At 41.0% G+C, this 20,234-nt stretch overlaps 1 protein-coding gene across 1 annotated transcript in view; it reads left to right on the top strand.

The window, feature by feature from the left end:
- LOC119801037 (glutamyl aminopeptidase) overlaps positions 1-19,386 on the top strand; it is a 71,171-nt gene extending 51,785 nt beyond the window's left edge. Inside the window, exons 12-20 of the mRNA XM_038311471.1 lie at positions 1,749-1,882; positions 2,012-2,067; positions 4,308-4,458; positions 6,146-6,219; positions 6,332-6,436; positions 6,528-6,698; positions 9,944-10,084; positions 17,483-17,561; positions 18,689-19,386. Of these exons, the coding sequence (XP_038167399.1) occupies positions 1,749-1,882; positions 2,012-2,067; positions 4,308-4,458; positions 6,146-6,219; positions 6,332-6,436; positions 6,528-6,698; positions 9,944-10,084; positions 17,483-17,561; positions 18,689-18,841 (1,064 nt within the window). The 3' untranslated portion in view covers positions 18,842-19,386. The remainder of the gene's footprint in view (positions 1-1,748; positions 1,883-2,011; positions 2,068-4,307; positions 4,459-6,145; positions 6,220-6,331; positions 6,437-6,527; positions 6,699-9,943; positions 10,085-17,482; positions 17,562-18,688) is intronic.
- Positions 19,387-20,234: the final 848 nt, after the last annotated feature.

Here is a 20,234-nt window from a genome sequence, read left to right as displayed (position 1 = left end):
GCGGGAGTGAGGTAAGGGTTTGTAATTTGTCAAGTACCTGCTCCGAAGGTTCCTAAGGAAACCGATTGTCTTGTTGAAGAACTTACTTATATATTATGAAAAACTACCGTGTCCTGGAGATCTTCCAGACCTTACAAATGCTTCCAAAATTTAAATCATCTTTCCTCCCAAACTTGCCTTCTTCTATTCTCCAGCCGCAACAACCATCACTCATCCCGCGGTGCAAGCCTTCGCCCTGCCCTCCCCCACCACAGGCAGAAGGAGGGCTGTGCTGGCTGTCTCTGCTCTGCTCTCATTGTGGCCACATCGGCCCAAGTTCTCAGCCTTTCTTGTCCTAGATTTTTACAGATGGGATCCAAATTGGTCTTAGAATATCTTCCATATTACTGACAAAATTATTTTTCTAGAAAACAGACTCAGGCATGTTGCTCCCTTGTTTGATCATCTTCTCTGTGTTTTTCCTTCTCGAAGGATGGTTTCTTTCAAACAGTATGTGCCAGGCACTCTGGTCTTCTTTGCCAGCCTCATCGGCTATTTTCAGTGCTGTTCCCTACATTGTCACCACAGTAAACTCCTTGAGAGCTCGCACACAGGCTAAGTCGCCACACCATTATTTGAATAGTCCACTTTCCATGCAGACAGAACATAATTAATAGACGCAGTACTGACAAATCCTTGTGGTATCTGAGCACAACTATTGTTTTTAAGGTGTTTATTTGACCTAAAATGAAGTCTCCATCCCTTCAGCATTGGGCTTCTAAAAGCTTGATGCTGGAGCCCTATGTGTGTATTAGGTGGCACTTTGGGAAGAAAGTTAATTTGCTAACTCCACTGATAAAAAAAAAAAAAGCACTAACACCATCATCTGAGATAAGGACTTACAGGACCTTGCAAAGACCAAGAAAATTGAAAGCACCTGTGGGAAGTGGGTTGCCAAGTAAGAACGTTGTATTTGGGAACCAAGTCGTTTGCAGCGCATCCTGACTCCTTAATCACACCGTGATTTTCCCATTAGCACTTCACAGAGCAATAGTCATTTCCACTAGCTACAATCTGGGTGCATTTTTGTTCTGGTGTTTAGATCTGGGGGCTCCCTCCTGTTGGGCAAGTGCTCCACCACTGGTCCACATCTCCAGATCAGTTTCAATTTGATTTTGAGGCAAGGTCTCACTAGGTTGCCCAGGCTGGCGTTTGAACTCACCTGGCGAAACGTATAATCCACCCCAGCCTCATGAGTAGCTGGAATTCTAAACATATACCAGTAGGTCCCGCTTCCAAGACGATTTTGAAAAGGTGTTCTTTAAAGGTTTGCATCTCAGCCCTTCCTTCTCCAGGTTCCTAATGACACAGGCTTCACACATTTCACCCATTACACTGGGGAATGTGTGGACTCCTGCTAGGAAGCATGGATTTCTTTGTGTTTGGGCATCATTTTCTTTACTGCAGGACTGACCAACTTAGAGTTGTTGCGTTCGTGTGGCAAGTTTCTGCCAGGGAGGAGTGTAAGTTACAAATGGCAGGATGCTTGTTGACATTACTTGTTTCTTGTTCATCTCACTCACCCCAGTGACATTCTAAAGTTAGGCAACTAAATAAGAATTAGGCTTAGGGGCTTTGGGTCCAAATCAAACTCTACTCTTGGAGCTAATATTGCTTTTCTTTCCTTTTTTCCCCTCTCTGGGTCTAATTTCTCTGTGTTTACAGTGTATGCAAACATGTTTCTCATTAGTGTTTATTTGCCACCACAGAAATCACTTTGAATCCTAGTCTTGGTACAGAAGATTTTCTCAAAATAAACCCAGATCACATTGGGTTTTACCGTGTAAATTATGAAGAGGCAACTTGGGAAGAGATAGCCAGGACTCTCTTCTCTGACCATTCGGTAAGAGACAGCATGGCTAGGAAGTATTGTCATTTTGTTCCAAGAACAGCATTTTAAAGATGCTCTTTTTTCCCCAATGCTCTTTGCTTTTGAGAATCATGGCTTTTGCTTTTCCCCTTCCTCTTCCAGAGCTTCTCCGCTGCTGACCGTGCGAGTTTTATTGACGATGCTTTTGCTTTGGCAAGGTGTGTCTCACGATGAGGTTGGGCCACTTACAACACCATGAGTTTCCCGTACATCTTCAAAATTAATTACAACTGCACTTAAGTATGAGATTTTTTAAAAATTGAAAACATCCACAGTCTGTATTTTAAACATTATTGTTATTTATGGGCCTCTTTTTAAAAAACTTCACATGAACCTTATAGCAAATACTAATATTAGCTATTCATAGATGCCCAAGCTTCCCATCCCTACCTGCTGGCATGAGGTGTGATATATTCCATATCAAGGTCTTTGACTTGCTTAGTGATATTTTAAAATAACCAAAAGTGCATCTTAAACGGATGATATGATGATATGGTGGCTTCTGCCAAATCTAATGACCTGAGTTCGAGCCCCAGGACCCACATGATAGGAGAGAAGTAATTCCAAAATTCTGCCCTCTGACCTCCACATGCACATAGTGGCGGCCCCATCCCCCTCAAAATGACAGTCTTTTAAAATATTCTTTCATAACTTGATTTAACAGATGTACAGTGTTTCAGTTTTGCGAGCCCAAGCTTACTATTAGATATTTTAGTCTAGAATCATAAATTTTTGTCTAAGTCATTGGGACAAGAAGAACAAGCCACAGTGCTCTTGCACTGGTGAGCATTTTGGAACTGTTTTTGGAGAGCTGACTTTTTTTTCATGATCTGAGAGTAATCTGAGCTTAGAGAGAGATAAGCAACCTAGATTGGGGAACAGAGGGGCAGTGACCATGGCACCTCTTGACGTTTTTCAGATCACCTGACCCTAATAATTTTTTATTAAGTTTCTGACTCTCTGCAGTAGCTAGATACACAGCTGATTTGATTTCTTTGCTTTTCTGTAGCTTTGTCTAAGCATGAGGGTAGATGAGGATAACTTAGGAAACCTCTTCTGCCTGAATTGGATATTATTCTTAGGTGCCCACTTTTTTTTCCACAGTAATGTATCATCTTTGCTTATTAGTGGCCATACTGCCCAAGAAATCCTCTAATGGGAATGGGCATCCAGACCCAACTCATTGCAATATTGCAATATGTGACTGTTGGAGTTATTGTTCAATACTCACTAGCCAATCAGATTGATGGCTGCTATTTTAAGCAGAAACATTTCACAATGACTCCTCCTTAATAACATCAGAAGTCCAAAAATGTTGAGGTTTTTCAAAGGGTTAAACAATAGACTTTTGAACCTGACTAAAATCCTGGTTTGGTAGAAGTTGGAGTCACCTTTTAACCTCTGTCTGGATCAATAGCCTTATAGAAAACTAGAGGTGACTACATATTGTAAGAAATAAATGAGAGTTTAGGGAGATGGGACATAAAAGATGATCCTCCTGACAAGTTCTCATCAAATTCTATTACTTGACCAAAGTACACACACCTCGGCTTGTTAACAGCGAAGACGTGTTTCCAAAGCTCTCCTGATTTGGACCTCTTCTGTAGTGTTCCCTCAACCTTACAGGGAAACGTAGAGATGTCCAACTTAGAGCTGCAGGTTCAATCATCACTTCATCTCGGCTCCTGGCGCAGCCATGCGTCTTCTTTATTCACCTCTGCTTGCCACCTAGAGAGACGTCTCTGGTCAAGACTGCGAGTAGCATTTTCTGTGTGTATCCACATTGAAAATGTTACGGGGACAAGTTTTCTAGCTAACACTCTTTTCAAATATATCTGAACTGAATCTTTAGAAATATGTTTTCATAATTTTTTGTGGTTCAGACTACCAGGGTACCAAGCAAGAGCCCCATCACTCAGCTTTGGCCCAAACTTTTCACCTGAGTCTTGACAATAAGTGCAAGTTTTTAAAAGCTATATTCTAGCTTTTTTTGCTTTTTTTTTTTTTTTTGGTTTTTCGAGACAGGGTTTCTCTGCAGCTTTTTTAGAGCCTGTCCTGGAACTAGCTCTTGTAGACCAGGCTGGCCTCGAACTCACAGAGTATATTCTAGCTTTTTATGTGTGTGTGTTTTCACACATATGTGTGGGAGTCTGCAGAGGACAGAAGAGAGCATCTGAAACCCTAGAGATAGAATTGCAAGCAGATAGTGAGCCTCCTGATAGGGGTGCTGAGAACTTAGGTTCTCTGCACAAACAAGAAGTACTCATAACCACTGAGCCATCTCTCCAGCTCTTAAGTGCAGTTTTTTTTTAATTGTTTGGTAGGACTGTAACTAGCATGAAATGCTAGACTCACCATACTGATCCTTTCCGTTGAATTGTCCTATGTGTTTTCTTAGAGCTAAACTTCTGAACTATGGGAGAGCTCTGCAATTGACTCAGTATCTCAGATCAGAAAAGAATTTCTTGCCATGGCAGAGAGCCATTTCAGCCGTAACTTACATCATTAGCATGTTTGAAGATGACACGGAGCTGTACCCCATGATAAAGGTAACATTGATGCTCTGAGAATACCACAAATGTAAATGTTCAGTAGACTGGGGTGTCTAAGCCCCTAAGAAAAGGGGCTCTTGCAGGCTATCTCTCCATCACATGAGATCATGAGATGTGCGAGGACTTGTCTAATCAAAGTGAACAGATGGTCTGATCTTTTCCATTTTGAAGTGTTTCATATTTGTATTTCAGTATACCTCAGAAGAGTGTACATTTTAGTATCAAAATGTATATGACTATTTTATTTAAATTTATAGCATTTTAAACTATAAACTAGAACTACCTTAAGATGGACTTATCTGCTAAAATTAGTATTCTTGACAAAATTTAACAAAATAAGAAAACCATATTTTCTTACTCTCATCTCCACGTTGGGATTTTCTTTTAAGTCCGTCATTTCTGTTTACCTCTTTTTGTCATTTCAATAGCACTTGGGCAGGCTGCTTGCAATTTTAAATAAATCCTAGATCCAAATATGGCTATTTGTGTATTAAATGAAAGATCTTTGAAAAAATGATTTGATATTTGTGAGGATTGGTTTCATTTGTGTACTAGGAACCATTAGTACTTGCCTGCCTGTGGTAATGGGATAGTGAGGACCCCTTAAAAGGTCTTTGTAAATCTAAATAGTAATCACTTTTTAATATTTCATCGATGCTTAAACAGTCATCTTAGTATCAGAAGAATGTGAGGTGGTTTCTACTTATTACTATAATGAAGAAATAGTTGGTTTTTTTTTTTTATTCCTGTTGCTATGGAAAAATACCCCAATAAAATCAATTTAAGGGAGAGGGTTTATTTGGTTCACAATTCCAGGTTACTGTCTGTCTTAGATAGGGTTTCTATTGCTGTGAAGAGACACCATGACCATGGCAACTCTTCTAAAGAAGAGAATTTACTTGAGGTGGCCACCTGGTTTCAAGGTTCAGTTCATTATCATCATGGCGGGGAGTAAGGCAGACACGGTGCTGGCTACATCTCGATCAGAAGGCATCAGGAAGTGGACTGTGGCACAGGGTGATATCTTGAGCATATATGAGACCTCAAATCCTGCCTGTACAGTGAAATATTTCTTTCAACAAGTCCACACCTCCTAATAATGCCATTTCTTATGAAATTATGGGGGACAATTACATTCAAACTGCACACACTCCATTACCAGGAAGTCAGAGTGGCAGGGTCTTGAAGCAGCTGGTCCCTTTACATCAACAGTTAAGAGCAGAGAGCAAAGAACTAATGCATGCTTGTGACTGCTCAGTCTGCTTTCTCCACTCTTAACCTAGAATGCCCTTCCTAGGAAATGGTGCCACACACGGTGGGCTGGGTCTTCCCACATCAAATAATGGAACCAAGATAAATCCCCATAGGCTTACCGGATCTAGACAGTCCCCCACTGAATCTCCCTTCTCAGGTGATTCTAGGTTGTGTCAAGTTGACAATCAAAGCATCAAAGGCAGTCTCAATCAATATTTTTAGAAAACATTGAGGAAAGATCTAGATGATCTCTATGTTTAGGAATGAGGGAAAGTTCAGCGCTATAAAATGTGAACCCCTTCTTTCTCTATGTGCTGACCCAAGCTTCTCAAAACTAGTAGGACAGAGATTACAGTGGGGGACTCTAGGTGACACAAAATGCAGATAGGAAGCAGGTTCTTACTCATGGCATACTCTGTTTCTATTTCAGACATACTTCCAAAGTCAAGTGAAGCCCATTGCAGATTTTCTGGGATGGAACGATACTGGAAGCCACATCGAAAAGTTATTCCTTACCTTTTACAAACTAATTTTTACTTAACGTTTGTGTGTTTGTGTTTTAAAATATGGTGAAAATGTGCTAAGGCCCTGGCTCTGTGCTTGTTTGTTTTTTAAGGTTACTCCGTGCCTCTGTATTAGGATTTGCATGCAAGATGGGAGACGGATACGCCTTGGGCAATGCTTCCGAGTTATTTGAGACCTGGCTACAAGGGAAAGAAAGGTGACTACTCATGTTGTTTGCTTGTCTAGAAGATTTCGATAGAGTTGTGAGTAAACACATGAAATTCCTGAAACATTGTTTCTTCTGGTAGCATTCCTGTAAATCTTCGGCTTCTGGTGTACCGCTACGGGATGCAGAACTCTGGCAATGAGAATTCATGGAACTATACTCTAGAGCAATACCAGAAAACCTCCCTGGCACAAGAAAAAGAAAAATTGCTCTATGGGTTAGCTTCCGTGAAGGATGTTACTCTTTTGGCAAGGTAAGTTCTTTCTGTTTGCTTTGTGGTGTTTGGGATTAAATCCAACCAAAGCTTTGTCCGTGCCAGACAAGTCTTCTAGTGTTCCCACGTATACTTAGGTATAATTTATTTTATTATTACTTTTTTGTTTGATTTTTGAGACAAAGTTTCTCTGTATAATTTCGACTGTGCTGGAACTCACTTTGTAGACCAGGATGGTCTCGAACCCACAGAGATCTGTCTGCCTCTGCCTCTCAAGTGCTGAGATTAAGGTGTGTGCCACCACTCTCCAGACTAGGTATAATTTATTTTTAATATTCTCCTTTTTAATTTTGTTTTTTAGGCACGGTCTCACTGTGTGGCCCTGTAGATTAATATTAAGGCAATCTCACTGCCTCTGCTTCCCACCAGGACTGCCATGTTTAATATGTAATTTAAAATAAATTTTGGGGACTGGAGAGATGGCACAGCAGTTAGAGGCACTGGCTGCTCTTTTAGAGGACTCTAGTCAATTCCCAGAAACCACAGAGTGACTCACAACTGCCTGTTAATTCTAGTCTCAGGGGAACTGATGCCCTCTTCTGGCTTCTATGAGCACCAGGCTCTCGAGTGATGCACAAACATACATGCAAGCAAGATGTCCATACACATGAAATAATTTCAAAAATTAAAAATGAATAAAATAAAATTGGCTTGGATTAAATAGAGGACATAACCATCCTGACATACATCAAAGCATTATACTAGATGGCATGGCGCTAATTATATTTGTTAAGGAATTTAGCAACTACTTTAGATGTTTTAGAAAGACACTGTGGATGTAGATACAGAACAGAAATCTCACACACACACACACACACAGAGAGAAACACAAACACACACACACACACAAAACTTCAGGGCCCACAACATCAGTACAGTTTTTTGAATTTCAGTGGTCTACTGTGTCAAAATGATCCCCTAAGACATTCATTGTCAAAGACAGGTTGCTCCACCTTGCACCATCTGCCATAGAAAGTAGTTTTGTGGCCAGTGGTCCTTAGAATCTGTGAATTTGAAGCAATTCACATTTGAGATTGATATTTCAAACATCCACAGAGTCCTCCTGAACTTGGGTGTTGACCAGACCCAACGGAGGTTTGGCTGAAAGTTTGGGGTGAAGTGAGGGGTCCTCTGGAATTCCTTGCTTATCTGAAGCATATGGTAAACATGCTGTATTTCACACGAAAGTGGTTAGAAAGGTCACCACCTTTGTTTTCTTTCCAACTGGTTCTAAAAGCCAGCACAATGAGGACCCACTGACACCAGCTGTTTGTCTGCAAGTCTGGTTTTAAAATGAGCCATTAAACCCAAACCCTAGCTCAAGCAGTCTATTAAAGTAAGTGCCCTATGTTTTCCTCCCTTGCACGCTTTCCTTTTATACAAGGAAGACACATGTCCATTTGTAGTCATGGAGGAAGGAATGCTCTGTTTCTGGCTGGTCTTCTTAAGGTATTTACCCATTTTGGTCCTGGGCCAAAGTCTGTTGGGTTTTAACAGGTCCCATCTTACCTTCTAGAACTCTGTGTCTTCTGGGGATAGATGCTGCGGTCACAGTCATATCTTCCACTCCCGAAGTATTTATGCTGTGTAACACTTTGGTTTGGCCAGAGGCTTTTAAAGAATCCCCACACACTTCTTTTCGAGACTGAGGCTATATCTAGGGTTCCTTTCCACGACTCACAAGCCCAAGAACCATGGGTGTTCCTTAAATCAATGAATCTAGTCACCTCATCTTACCTATGATGTAACGTTGAGCTCCGATTTACTGGGCATGGTACAAAGTTAGTCGTTGATTGACAGAACTTTCCCCCTGCAGAATGAAGGGCTAGAGTGGTATACTCTAATGTCCCACAGCACACGAGCTTAACTTAAAGTTGGAGTTTTCTTCAGTTTCACGGGAAATTTCTGGGGTCAAGCATCTTCCTTTCCTTTCACAGTGCCAGAACACCCAAGAAAACACATTAAAGTGAGGACAGGTTCATTCTGGCTCATGGCTCAGAGATCTGAGTTCGTGTTCCAATGCTCCTGGGCCTGACAGAAGGCAGAAACATCACAGTAGAAGAGTAAAGGGAAGGAAGGCTGCTCATGGCAGCCAGGGATCAGAGAGAAACCGGAGGCAGACAACGTACACTCTCAAAGTGATCCACTTCCTTTAAGTAAGCAGGACCTCTTCACAGCCTGTTGAGTTAGGCATTCATCACAATGGACCAAATCACTGATGAAGACAGCACCATCATGATCCAGTTATTTCTAATACATTACCAACTGGGGACCAGGCTTTCAACTACCGACCTTTGGGGACATTTCATATCTAGACTCCAGCATTAAGTGTGTTTGATATTCATATATTAAAAACTTTTTTAAAAAAATCTATAAATTTCTTTCTTTTTTGATAAAAGTCATCTCTCTAATCTAGCTCACATCTCAAGTTGAACAGTGATCTTTTTGATAGTTACTAACCCCTCATCTTTCCTAAAAATAGGAACAAGATGAGGAGATTATGAAAATATGTCTGATTATCAGCAGTAGATATTTTTGAGGTGCCTTTCTCATAGTAAACAAAATTAATAACTTCATTTAGATAAAAACAATTCTCATAGCAATGTGGACTTAGAAAGCCAACGCTAGTTAACACCACAGCATGACATTGAGGAGCATCTACCCATTCTTTCTTTAATTCTTCCTGGACTTTTTCGTATTACCCTATAATTATAGTTAGCTAATCTAGCTATGTAAGCTTACATTAGCAAGTAAAGTATAAGCTCTGATCTATAGAATAAGACCTAAAATTTTTATTTAACAGACACGTCTTATACATTCATTGGGATAATAGACAAGTATGTGTATTCAATTCAATAAATGCTCTTTTATTAGAGTAAAATTTAAAATTTAGTTTTAATTGATTTTGGTGTTTTCAAATAATTTAAATTTTATATTAGTTTAATTTTCAATAATAGCTGTAATATTTAATATTAATTAGCTAAAGTTATTAGAGTTAAATGCTTATATTTTAGCGCTCCTCAAAATTAGAGGTTATTCTTTAAAAACAGCTGAATGCACTGATTTTTTTTCTAAAATGCCTGTTCCCCCCTTTGTCATATTGAATTCACTCTGTCAGGAGATCCTTAAAGAATTGAGCTGCTGGGACGGAAGCAGTGTGGCCCTGAAACTTACATGGCGGTTAACAGTCGTTTTGAAGCAGTTTTCTTCTTGCCTTCACTTAGGTATCTGGAAATGCTCAAAGACCCCAATATCATTAAGAGTCAGGATGTGTTTACCGTCATCCGCTACATCTCCTACAACACCTACGGGAAGAGCATGGCCTGGAACTGGATACAACTCAACTGGGACTATCTGGTCGACAGGTGGGACGAGTGGATGATGGCTTCTTGTTCTTTTTGTTTGACACTCTCTGCAGGTGCCTTCTTTTTCTCTTCCGTGTACTTTCTTTGACTTCTGTGCCATACCCAAAAGGCATATTGTCAGAGGTAAAGGACCAAAGCACTGTCCTTGCAGGTCTGTTGATTTTAGGCATGATTCTTTTTTTGATGAAAGTTGCTGTTCCTAGCCATCAGCAAGATTCTGAGATCTGGAGAGATAACTAAATTGCAATGTGTTTTGTTTAATTAAAACAAGTTGACATATTTCTGCCCACTGTACTGATTGGTACATAGCAAAATGTCAGACGCATGTTTAGTTCTCAGGTACTGTTCACTGAGAACGGGGTGAGACATCCTGGAGCTGAGCTCCAAATAGAACCCTGCGTCTCCGAAACTCATACATACAGCGGCTTTCCATTTCTCCATTTTCTCCATTAGCCAGATAATAAGCTAAGTATTCCAAATGCGTCTTAAAAGAGAACGCATTTCTTAGGCAATAGCACTTTACAGGGTGGGTGAGTGGAGATTTGGCGTGTGCATCCCCCCTCTCGTGTGTTTGTGTGTGTGTGTGTGTGTGTGTGTGTGTGTGTGTGTGTGGTTTGTTGGTGCTGAGGACTGGAGGATCCAGGGCCTTCTCTCTGCAAAGCATAAAGAAAGCACACACTCTATGACTGACCCACCCTCATACCTAGTAAGAGCAGCAGAAAATGGGAACTACAGAAGACTAAAGAAGAGCAGAACAGACGAGAGATGTTTCCCCAAGCTTCTTATTTCTTTGGCCCCCATGCAGAGGATGTGCTGCCGTTCTTGGCTCTGGTCCTCTAAACGCATTGCTCAATTTCTGTTAAAAAGACATTTCTTTGGCTGAATATAAAATCGAATAGAGACTAAATATATTTCCCTAATAAATGTGTACACATTAACGAAAGGTCATTCCACCTGTAAGCCTCATGTTAGGAAATCTCTTTGTTGTCTGTATTAATCTTTCCTGTCAACAGTGGTTGGTAATTACTGTCCTCTGAGAAACATAGCCACAGGGATGACTTTTAACCCCCCTCTTCTCTCTTTTGCAATTCCCTACTGCCTTTGTGTCTATATTCCTTTCTTTCTGAGATGCACAGTGTATCTCTACCTCTCAACTGAAGTTTTCTACATTGCTTTTGTCTGTTGCTGATAGAGTTTTGCTGTTTTTATTCTTGTAACTGGTTTGAGAGTTACTGTTCTTCCATTTCTTGTTTTGTTTTGTTTCTGTCGAGACAGGGTTTCTCTGTGTAACAGCCTTGGTTGTTCTGGAACTCACTATGTTGACCAGGCTGGCCTCGAACTCACAGAGATCTGTCTGCTTCTTCTGCCTCTCAAGCGTTGGTGTTAAAGATGTGTGTCATCACTGCCTAGCAATGTTCATCCATTTCTAAATACTAGTCTCAGGACATATGCACATATGAGTTCATACCCATTGTTTATTTGTTTATAATTGTTTTGGTGAAAGGCTTGGTTTGGACTGAGTAAATCTATTCAACAAGAAGGTGCAATCTGGGCATACGATTCCTCTTGTGTGAGGAGTACTTTCTATTTAGAAAGATGGATGCCTAATAATGCCTACAATGTGTTTTGTGTTAGCTGAAAGGCCACAAGTCTATGTATGCTGGCATGAAATTTATATAAATGAAGTGCAATGTTTGCTTCTAAATTCTTGTGAAAAGATAAAAATACCTTTTGCTTATTATATATATCTTAGCAATTAACAAGTAGAAAAAATAGGTTTTGCCTTGCTATAGAGACCGTCTACATCTGACTTTAAAATAAACATATTAGATTTTATAAACTACACTGTTTTCCAAAGACAATGAATTGATTAACCATTGTCAGAGCTAGGCTCACAAGCCTTGCCCAAGGCTTTTAATATTTCTTCATTGTCCGATGCTCTAACTTTCATGAGATATTATTGCAGATGGCCCCAACACAAGATCATACAGTAACCACATGTCTTTTACACAAAAGGCAATATTAATTATGTTTGGTTTGAAGAAATAGGATTTTCCTGTGAAAAATTAATAAGACAAGCAAATTGAAATGAGCCAAGCTTTATTCAAATATTTCCAAACTCTTGAATGATTTCCAAATTTTCAGTTGTGTGGTGTTACTGCCTCTATTTCTGAAAAATTTATTGTTTCCCTCAAATAAATAATCTGTTTTTCTACTGAGTGTTTTCTATGTGACCTTTATAACTGCTGTTTGCCAGGCCACTACTGTACCCTCCAGCTTGAGCCTTAACCCTAAAGCCCAATATCTGTGAGAGATGACTCTTTGTTCTGGTATCTTCAAAACCCTTAGCTGAAACTGTGAAGCTCCATGAGCTCAATGGGTCTATAGTGGATTTGACCACATTTGATTTGAGTTTGCTACAGCTGAAAAAAATCAATAATTTTGAGATAATAAACATGATATAAACATTTAAATATTATCTCAAAATAAGTTAATAAGAACTCAATTATAAGTTTTGAATACATCAAAGTAATTTCTGTATGATGTAATATTAGGGTATATAAATATGAAATCAAAGAAGATGACCTCATCTAACTTTTTAAATTTTTATTATAGTTTTAGATACTTTGTTGAAGACACAGTATGTTTTCACCTATTTTCTGGACTTTATATTACATTGGGCCCCTGAAATAAACACATTTTGCTCCTGTGCAGGTAGTATTCACACAAGTATTTGGAGTTTTTATTTGATGTATATGTTTCTACTTCTGAAATATTTCTTCTAATTTTTAATTACTAAGAGTAAAACAACAATAACAGGAAGTAGTGGCCATTCAAACAACTACTTGCAGTTAGCATCTGTTCTTGGGATTCGTAGACTCTTTGCAGCAACACATATTTCCTTCTTTTTGCTTCCTGTCTTCCTCTTACAAAACTGATAGGTGTGGTTCTTCAGAAGCTGCAGGCGATAATAAGAATATTTAAGTAATCTATAATAGAATCAGCCAGAAGTAATTCCTGCTGTCACATCATGGTTCATTCCTAAGTCATTTCTCCATGGCTGCTGGCTTAATACACACATAGTCACACTGTCCACAGGATTTTATGATTCATTCTTCTTATAACATTGCTACCGAAAGAACGGATATTGCGATTTCTGATAAATGACATTTTAGAGTAACTGCCCATTTCCCCAGTATGTTCCTGTACTGTGTTGTTCTTAAATATCCTCATTAATACCTCATTTTGTTTCTATATTTTTAATTTAAAAATTTTATGTCTATGGGTGTTTTGACTGGGTGCATGTATGTGCACCACATGTCTGGTGCCTGGGGAGGTCAGAAGGCAGTGTCAGAGCCCCTGGAAATGGAACAACCATGAGGGTGTTAGGAATTATACCTTGGTCTTCTAGAAGAACAGCAAGTGTTCTTAATTGCTGAACCATTTCTCTCACTCCTAAAACGTCATTTTATTTATTTATTTTTATTTTATATGTGTCAATGTTTTGCCTGCCTGCATGTCTTCGTAAGGGTGTCTGATTCCCTGGAATTGGAACCTCAGACAGTTGTGAGCTGTCATGTGGGTACTTGGAATTGAACGGGGCCCTCTGGAAGAGCAACCAGTGCTTTTTACCACTAAACTATGTATCCAGCCCCCTAAAATATCATTTTAGTTAAATTCTTTGGCTAGTAAGTCATGTAACACACATGCTTTGTGTTAGATTCGATAACTAGCATTGGGGCTGCAATAAGAAATGGACCTTGCAGAGCCCCCAACTTTGGTGAGGGCATTATTAAGTCAAGAATTATTAAAGCTAGAAAGAATAAATCAAGAATTTCGCAAATACATGCACACAACTGCAGTAGCTAACCAGAAAATAAATTCGGAGTACACCAAAATAATGCAAAGGGGAAATTAACCAGCTTGAAAAAAGTTGGAAGTGAGGTCTGCCTAAGGAAGTACTAACTGAATTGAAGGAAGGGCAGGAATGAGTTAGGTAAACAGCAGAAGTATCTTGGCTGAGGCTACCAGGAAAGAAAGGGAATAACCGTTAAAAGGAGAGTCATGTTAAAATCTGACTTTTATTCTAAGAGCAATGACAAGACGTTTGTAAGAAAGTCAAACGATGGGTTTGTGTTGAAAATGAGTGCTTCTGCCAGTGACGGGGAGGCATGGGCCCTGGGGAGATCAGAGTGGATTTGGGAAACACAGTTAACTTCTGCAGCAGTCCCAGCAAAGACAATGGTCAGCTGGCAGCAAAAGACGGTGATAAACTGGACCGTAAAAGTGATGGTGGAGGTGAAGGACTCACAGAACACAGGGAGTGGGAAAATAAAAGAGGAAGTGAGGGGATAAGGGCGATGCTTGAGTTTCTGGCAAGGTTCAGCTTGCTGTGTGTGTTTATGGTTTTCTCTTAAGGGCAAGAAGAGAGGTTTTCTGTTTTCAAGACAGATATCTTGTCAGATGCCACTTAGAATTTAAGTAAATTGAAGATAAAAAAGTCAGTTGGTTTTACTGATAAAAACAATGTACTTACATAAAATTAGTGATCTTGGAAAGCAGTGTTTAGGGCTAGAGAAACTGTGCAGCAGTTAGGAGTACTTACTCTACTTGCCAATGACCTGAGTTCAGTTCCTAGCTCTCGCCTCAAGAAGCTCATAACCACCCATAATTCCAGCTCCAGAGAGAGCTAATGACTGGTCCCCACAGGCACCTCACTCATATGCCCATACCACCCCCAACATACACATCATTAACAATAGTAAAAATGGAGCTTTATTTAAAAAAGTATTCGAGAGGAGTGATAGGGGTGACTCCAAGTAAGCAGAGCTGGCAAGAGTCTGTAGCAAAATGTAATGAAAAGTTTGACAAATATGGAAGGAGAAGCAAATAAGAGAAATGCCAGATTAAAAGGGAGGAGCCTTCCTTCTCTCCTTTTTTTAAAAATGTTATTATTATTATTGTTAACTATATTTCACTTATGTTGGTGTTTTGCCTGCCTGTATGTCTGTCAGGGTGTCAAAATCCCTGTATCTGGAGCCACAGACAGTTGTGAGCTGCCATGTGGGATGATGGGAAACAAACCCAGGTCCTCTGGAAGAGCAGGCAGTGCTTTTAACTACTGAGCCCCCCTTTCTTCTTTTGTATATTGAAGGTATTTTAATGTACCTGATATATTTAAATACTGATGGAAACGTTCCAGTATGTGAAAGAAAATGAAGTTTTTTTTTCTAGTAGAGTTATTTTTTAATTAGGAAAACCAGAATCAAAGTTCAGGTGTTAGGAGGGAGACAGGAGCATGTAGGAGTTACTTTGTGTTTTGTCTCTGCAGTGGAAGGCAAAGACATCTCTAGGGGAGGGGAAAGGAAGGGACAAAGTTTAGAGGTTGGAAGTGAGAGTGTTTGGAAGAGCAGACTAATGGACAATGAGTGTGCTGGCTGGGAAGTGGAAAAGGACTATCAATGAAGAGATTACCCCTTGAATTTAAATCCGTTAAATGTTCAATGAGACAATACGGGGTCAGCCCGGTGACTCCTCAAGCCAGAACCTGACCAACTGAAACAACCTGAGAAGATGAGCGACTGATTTCATCCCAAGTTACGGTTTTGCTAGACAAGAATTATTACAATACAGGGGAGCCGAGGGTTTAATTAAAAGTGTGGTTGAGCGTGAAACCATTACATCTCAACTACATAAATAAATATGTGGAGCGTAAAAGGAAGGTCTTACGGTTCAGTAGAAACTGGCATTGGCGAGTCAATGGACCAGAAGAAGTCTAGGCTAGGCTGAGAATGGTCAGGGTGAAAACTGAAAAGCCTATTTTGTTGTAGACAGCACACGAATGGATACTTCAGATGTGAGTTTAAAGTGATTCCAAGGCATTTTGAGAATTGGATGGCTAAGGAGGAACCTAGAAACCATCACTGGAAATATGCTCAGGACACTAAGGAGATAACATTGCAGTGATCATGTGGGAATGACTCAGCCTGGCGGCACAACTTGGAGTGGAGAGAAGACTAGCAGAGACATTAGTGCCATTGTGTGCCTTCCAGGGAAGCAAGTAAGCGGGAGGGGCAGAGATGTATAGAGTAGGGGCAGAGAAAAGGTCCGGAAAGCAAACACTCCGGAAGCCTAAGGCTGTATTTCCTGCCAAGGGCAGAAGTGTTTGTGAAGCAGGCAGAGAGTGTCACTTAGTGCCTGTTTGTTGTTGTTTGTTTTGTTTTTGCACTGTGATTAGTTGTGATGAGATTTGTATTTCCACCTGTAAGGAGCGAAGGAAGCCCTGTGTGAGTGAAGTCCTAAGTGAATGTGTGGTGTTGACTTGGGTTAGTTGTACCTACAGGTTTTCCCCATCAGAATATCCCTTGATGTTTACATGCTGAGAGGTAGTAGGGCTATCAAGGAATAATAAACTCAGCTGGTACAGCCAGTGCTTGCCTAACACGCACAAAGCCCTGGGTTCAATTCCCCAGCACCGCTTAAACCAAGGAAGGTGATGCATGCCTGTAATTCCTGCATTCAGAAAGAGGAGGTGCAAGGGTCAAATTTCAAGGTCATCTTCAGCTATATGAAAAGTTCAGGACCAGCCTGGGCTACATGAAGTCCTATCTCAAAAAAACGTTCTTTTTAAAAATTCAAGGTAACTAGAGAGTGATTGTGCTCTCTGACCCCTGGTTCCCAGGCTCTCACGCTATGCCTCTCGTGCACTTGCATGCTTCTAGACTGCTCTGCTCTAGGGGCTGAAGCAAGGCCCTTATCAGAGCCCAGCATGAGCTAGTGCTACACGCTTTACATACAGCCCAGTCACGGGTGTTCCCTTACAGCAACAAAGAATAGACTAAGACAGACAAGCCGTTTCCCTTTATGATCTAGTTTGACATATCGCTAAGTTTGTGTTTTGTTGCTAAGAATTAGGTTGCACATCTGTATCTAGTTCTGAGGGAGGCTGAGAAGCACTGTCATTATCCGTGTACCCTTGTACCCAGGAGGAATGAAAGTATTTGGGGGATACGACAAGCAGTCTACCATGTCTGAGAAATGGTATGAAATCTGTATGCAAGATAAAGTACTTTATAGATAGTATTCATAAATATGATTATAGAAGTGTTTGCTTTTAAATTTTTATTGGTTGTGTGTGTGTACTGGTCAAAAGAAGACTTTTAAGAGTCGTTTTTTTTTTCTTTCCACTGTGGAATTTGGGAATTGAACTCAGGGTCTTGGGCTTGCATGGCAGACACTTTTATTCTCTGAGCCATCATCACATTTTATTAGTGTGTTTAGCTTCTTTGGAAATCTACTTTACACCCACACCCACACATACACCTTTTTCATATAGAAAGAGATTTCAGGCTTGGACACTAATATTCTGTTTTGCTCCTTTCCACTCCTCTTCCACAGATTCACAATCAATGACAGATACCTTGGCCGGATCGTCACCATCGCTGAGCCCTTCAACACGGAGCTGCAGCTCTGGCAGGTATGGGGACTGATCCCCTTCTGCTTGTCTAGGAAGGAACAAGCTTAAGCTTTTCTCCCAAAGGGGAGGACAGGCTGGGACAGGCTGGGGAAGGCTGGGGAAGGCTGGGACAGGCTGGGGAAGGCTGGGGAAGCTGGGACAGGCTGGGACAGGCTGGGACAGGCTGGGGAAGGCTGGGGCAGGCTGGGGAAGGCTGGGACAGGCTGGGGAAGGCTGGGGAAGCTGGGACAGGCTGGGACAGGCTGGGGCAGGCTGGGGAAGGCTGGGACAGGCTGGGGAAGGCTGGGGAAGCTGGGACAGGCTGGGACAGGCTGTGACAGGCTGGGACAGGCTGTGACAGGCTGGGGAAGGCTGGGGCAGGCTGGGGCAGGCTGGGGAAGGCTGGGACAAGCTGATAGAAGGGTGTGGAGTGGGTCTTCCTATTCAGGCAGCTGCTGGTGACTCTGGGATAAGTTGGTTGAGAGTTGAGTCCATTCAGAGTTGATAGTTTGGGAATTGTGAAAGGAATCCTAAATCACTGAAATCTCAGTGAAGGAAAAAGTATGTCCATTAACGCAGGACAAAGAGGGATGTCCTGAAGTCTCATGTCTGTGCATTAGATGAGATGTTTAGATTCTTGCATATGGTAAGAAACAAAATAATTCTTAGTTTTGAAAATGGCAGATAATACTCTGGTTTGGTTTTGGGGGGGGCAGAGCTTGGAGAGTAGGAGACAGTATAGAACTATGGTGAAGATAGACTTACCCTATGTTCATTTAGGAAATGAACTGAGAGTATAGGAAATTCTCCAGACTCCTGGAGAAAAATCCATCACACTACAGGCCACATTGTCCATGGGACACTACGGGAAAGGTACGGACAGCAGAGAAATCCCCAGAGTGGACATGGTAACAACAGCATGATGCCCTCCTTCCCTATCTTAGCCTCTTGTGGCTAAACAGGCTCTCAGGGCCCAAAGCCAAAAGGAGCAATTGCTCAGGTGCCTGGCAGGCTCATTCTGAGTGCTATACCGGGAGCTGCCGCAGCAACAAATTTCCCACAGGAGGCAACAAAGCCAGTTTCCAAATGGAATTCCTGAAGAGGCGGCCTTCAGCTGGGTCTCCTGATAATTTCCTTCTCTCTTCTAGATGCAGAGCTTCTTCGCAAAATACCCAAATGCTGGAGCTGGAGCACAGCCTAGAGAGCAAGTGCTAGAGACGGTGAAAAACAATATTGAGTGGGTAAAAGACAACAGACAGTCCATAAGGGACTGGTTTAACAGCCTGCCGAAGGATGGCTAAGGTACTTCCATCTTGTGAATCAGCTGTGCTGTGGAGCCCGAGGTGGCCTGGTCTACGGACTGCAGAGGGAGCCTTCGAAATGGGTTCTGCTTGTGCTAAGAACTGTGTTTATGTCTCGCAAAGCTGTTAAATTATTCCTCTTTGTTTTCGAAGGAAGATACTAATAGAGTATTTCATATACTCAGGGATTTCTTCTAAGTGTACTTCCCAGGGATGTCTTTACAAACTGAAGGGTTTAATAGTCACATTAATGTCTTTAAATATCATTCCTTGTATCTTGAATCTGTGAAAATAGAACAATTTGGTCCCAGCTTTACATTTTTAGTACCAAAGAAACACCACTTAATCTTCTCTCTTGATTGATTCTTAAAGTTTAAATACCAGTACTTGCGGGACATATTGCCATCTTAATCTTTATTTTATTATTCAGAATTACATAGACCTAATATCATTTTATTCACATATGTCTCATTGCCTTAAATCCTACCAAAGTAACCTTGGCTTAATTTTTGCTCAAGGACTGAATGAACAAGCCAAAGAAATGATTGACTGTTGCCTTTGCTCTTACTAAATCAATCAGACGATGCTGTATTCTTTTTTAAAAAATAAAGTTAAATTATTGCCTTGAAAAAAATTGTTTCCCAGTGTCCCCTTGCTCTGAAGTGAACATAATGGCAGCATTCCCCAAATAGTTTAGCACATTATAAGTATGCATCGAGAACCTGGCCTTGGTCACGCATGATGCTCTTTCATCTCTCTTGATGCATACAAAGCTCTGTCAAATGCGCTATGAAATTAGTGGGAATGGGGAGCTTAACTGTGCTCTGTGGGTTTGATAGGGAGAAAGGAAAGTAGTTGGAAGCTGTTCAGGAAGGAGAGAAGGCCGATTATTCTACAAAAGCAAAAGGGCTTAAAATCTAGCTTTGCCCTCCCGAGCAACAAAAGTGTGAAAACAGAGAAACTTGAGATTGTCTCCAGCACAGATGCATGTATGAGAGCATGTCTTCTTATATGGAAATTTTACCTAGACACCTTTAAATCCAAACCCATACAGAACACCACTGATAACATCTCTACATGTAGGCCAATGAGATGGCTCAGCCTGCCAGCCTGCGTTCCATCCGCAGGCTCCACGGGGTACAGGAATAGAACTGACACCTGCAGCTTATGCTCTGATCTTCAGACATGTGCTGTGGCATGTGTGTGCGTGCGTGTGTGTGTGTGCGTGTGTGTGTGGTGTGTGTGTGTCCACGAGCATGCATACACATACACATACTAAATTAAAAGATAAAAATTTTAATTTATGTGTGTGCCTGAAAGAAAGACATCAGTTTCATAGGAACTAGAGGCCGGGGTCTATTGGCCCTTGATGCCCAATAGCTCACGATGGCAG

This window comes from Arvicola amphibius, chromosome 14 (genome assembly GCF_903992535.2).
Source record: "Arvicola amphibius chromosome 14, mArvAmp1.2, whole genome shotgun sequence".
NCBI lineage: Eukaryota > Metazoa > Chordata > Mammalia > Rodentia > Cricetidae > Arvicola > Arvicola amphibius.
The sequence above is the reverse complement of the archived record's forward strand: the minus strand, read 5'-3'. Positions and strand labels throughout refer to the sequence as shown.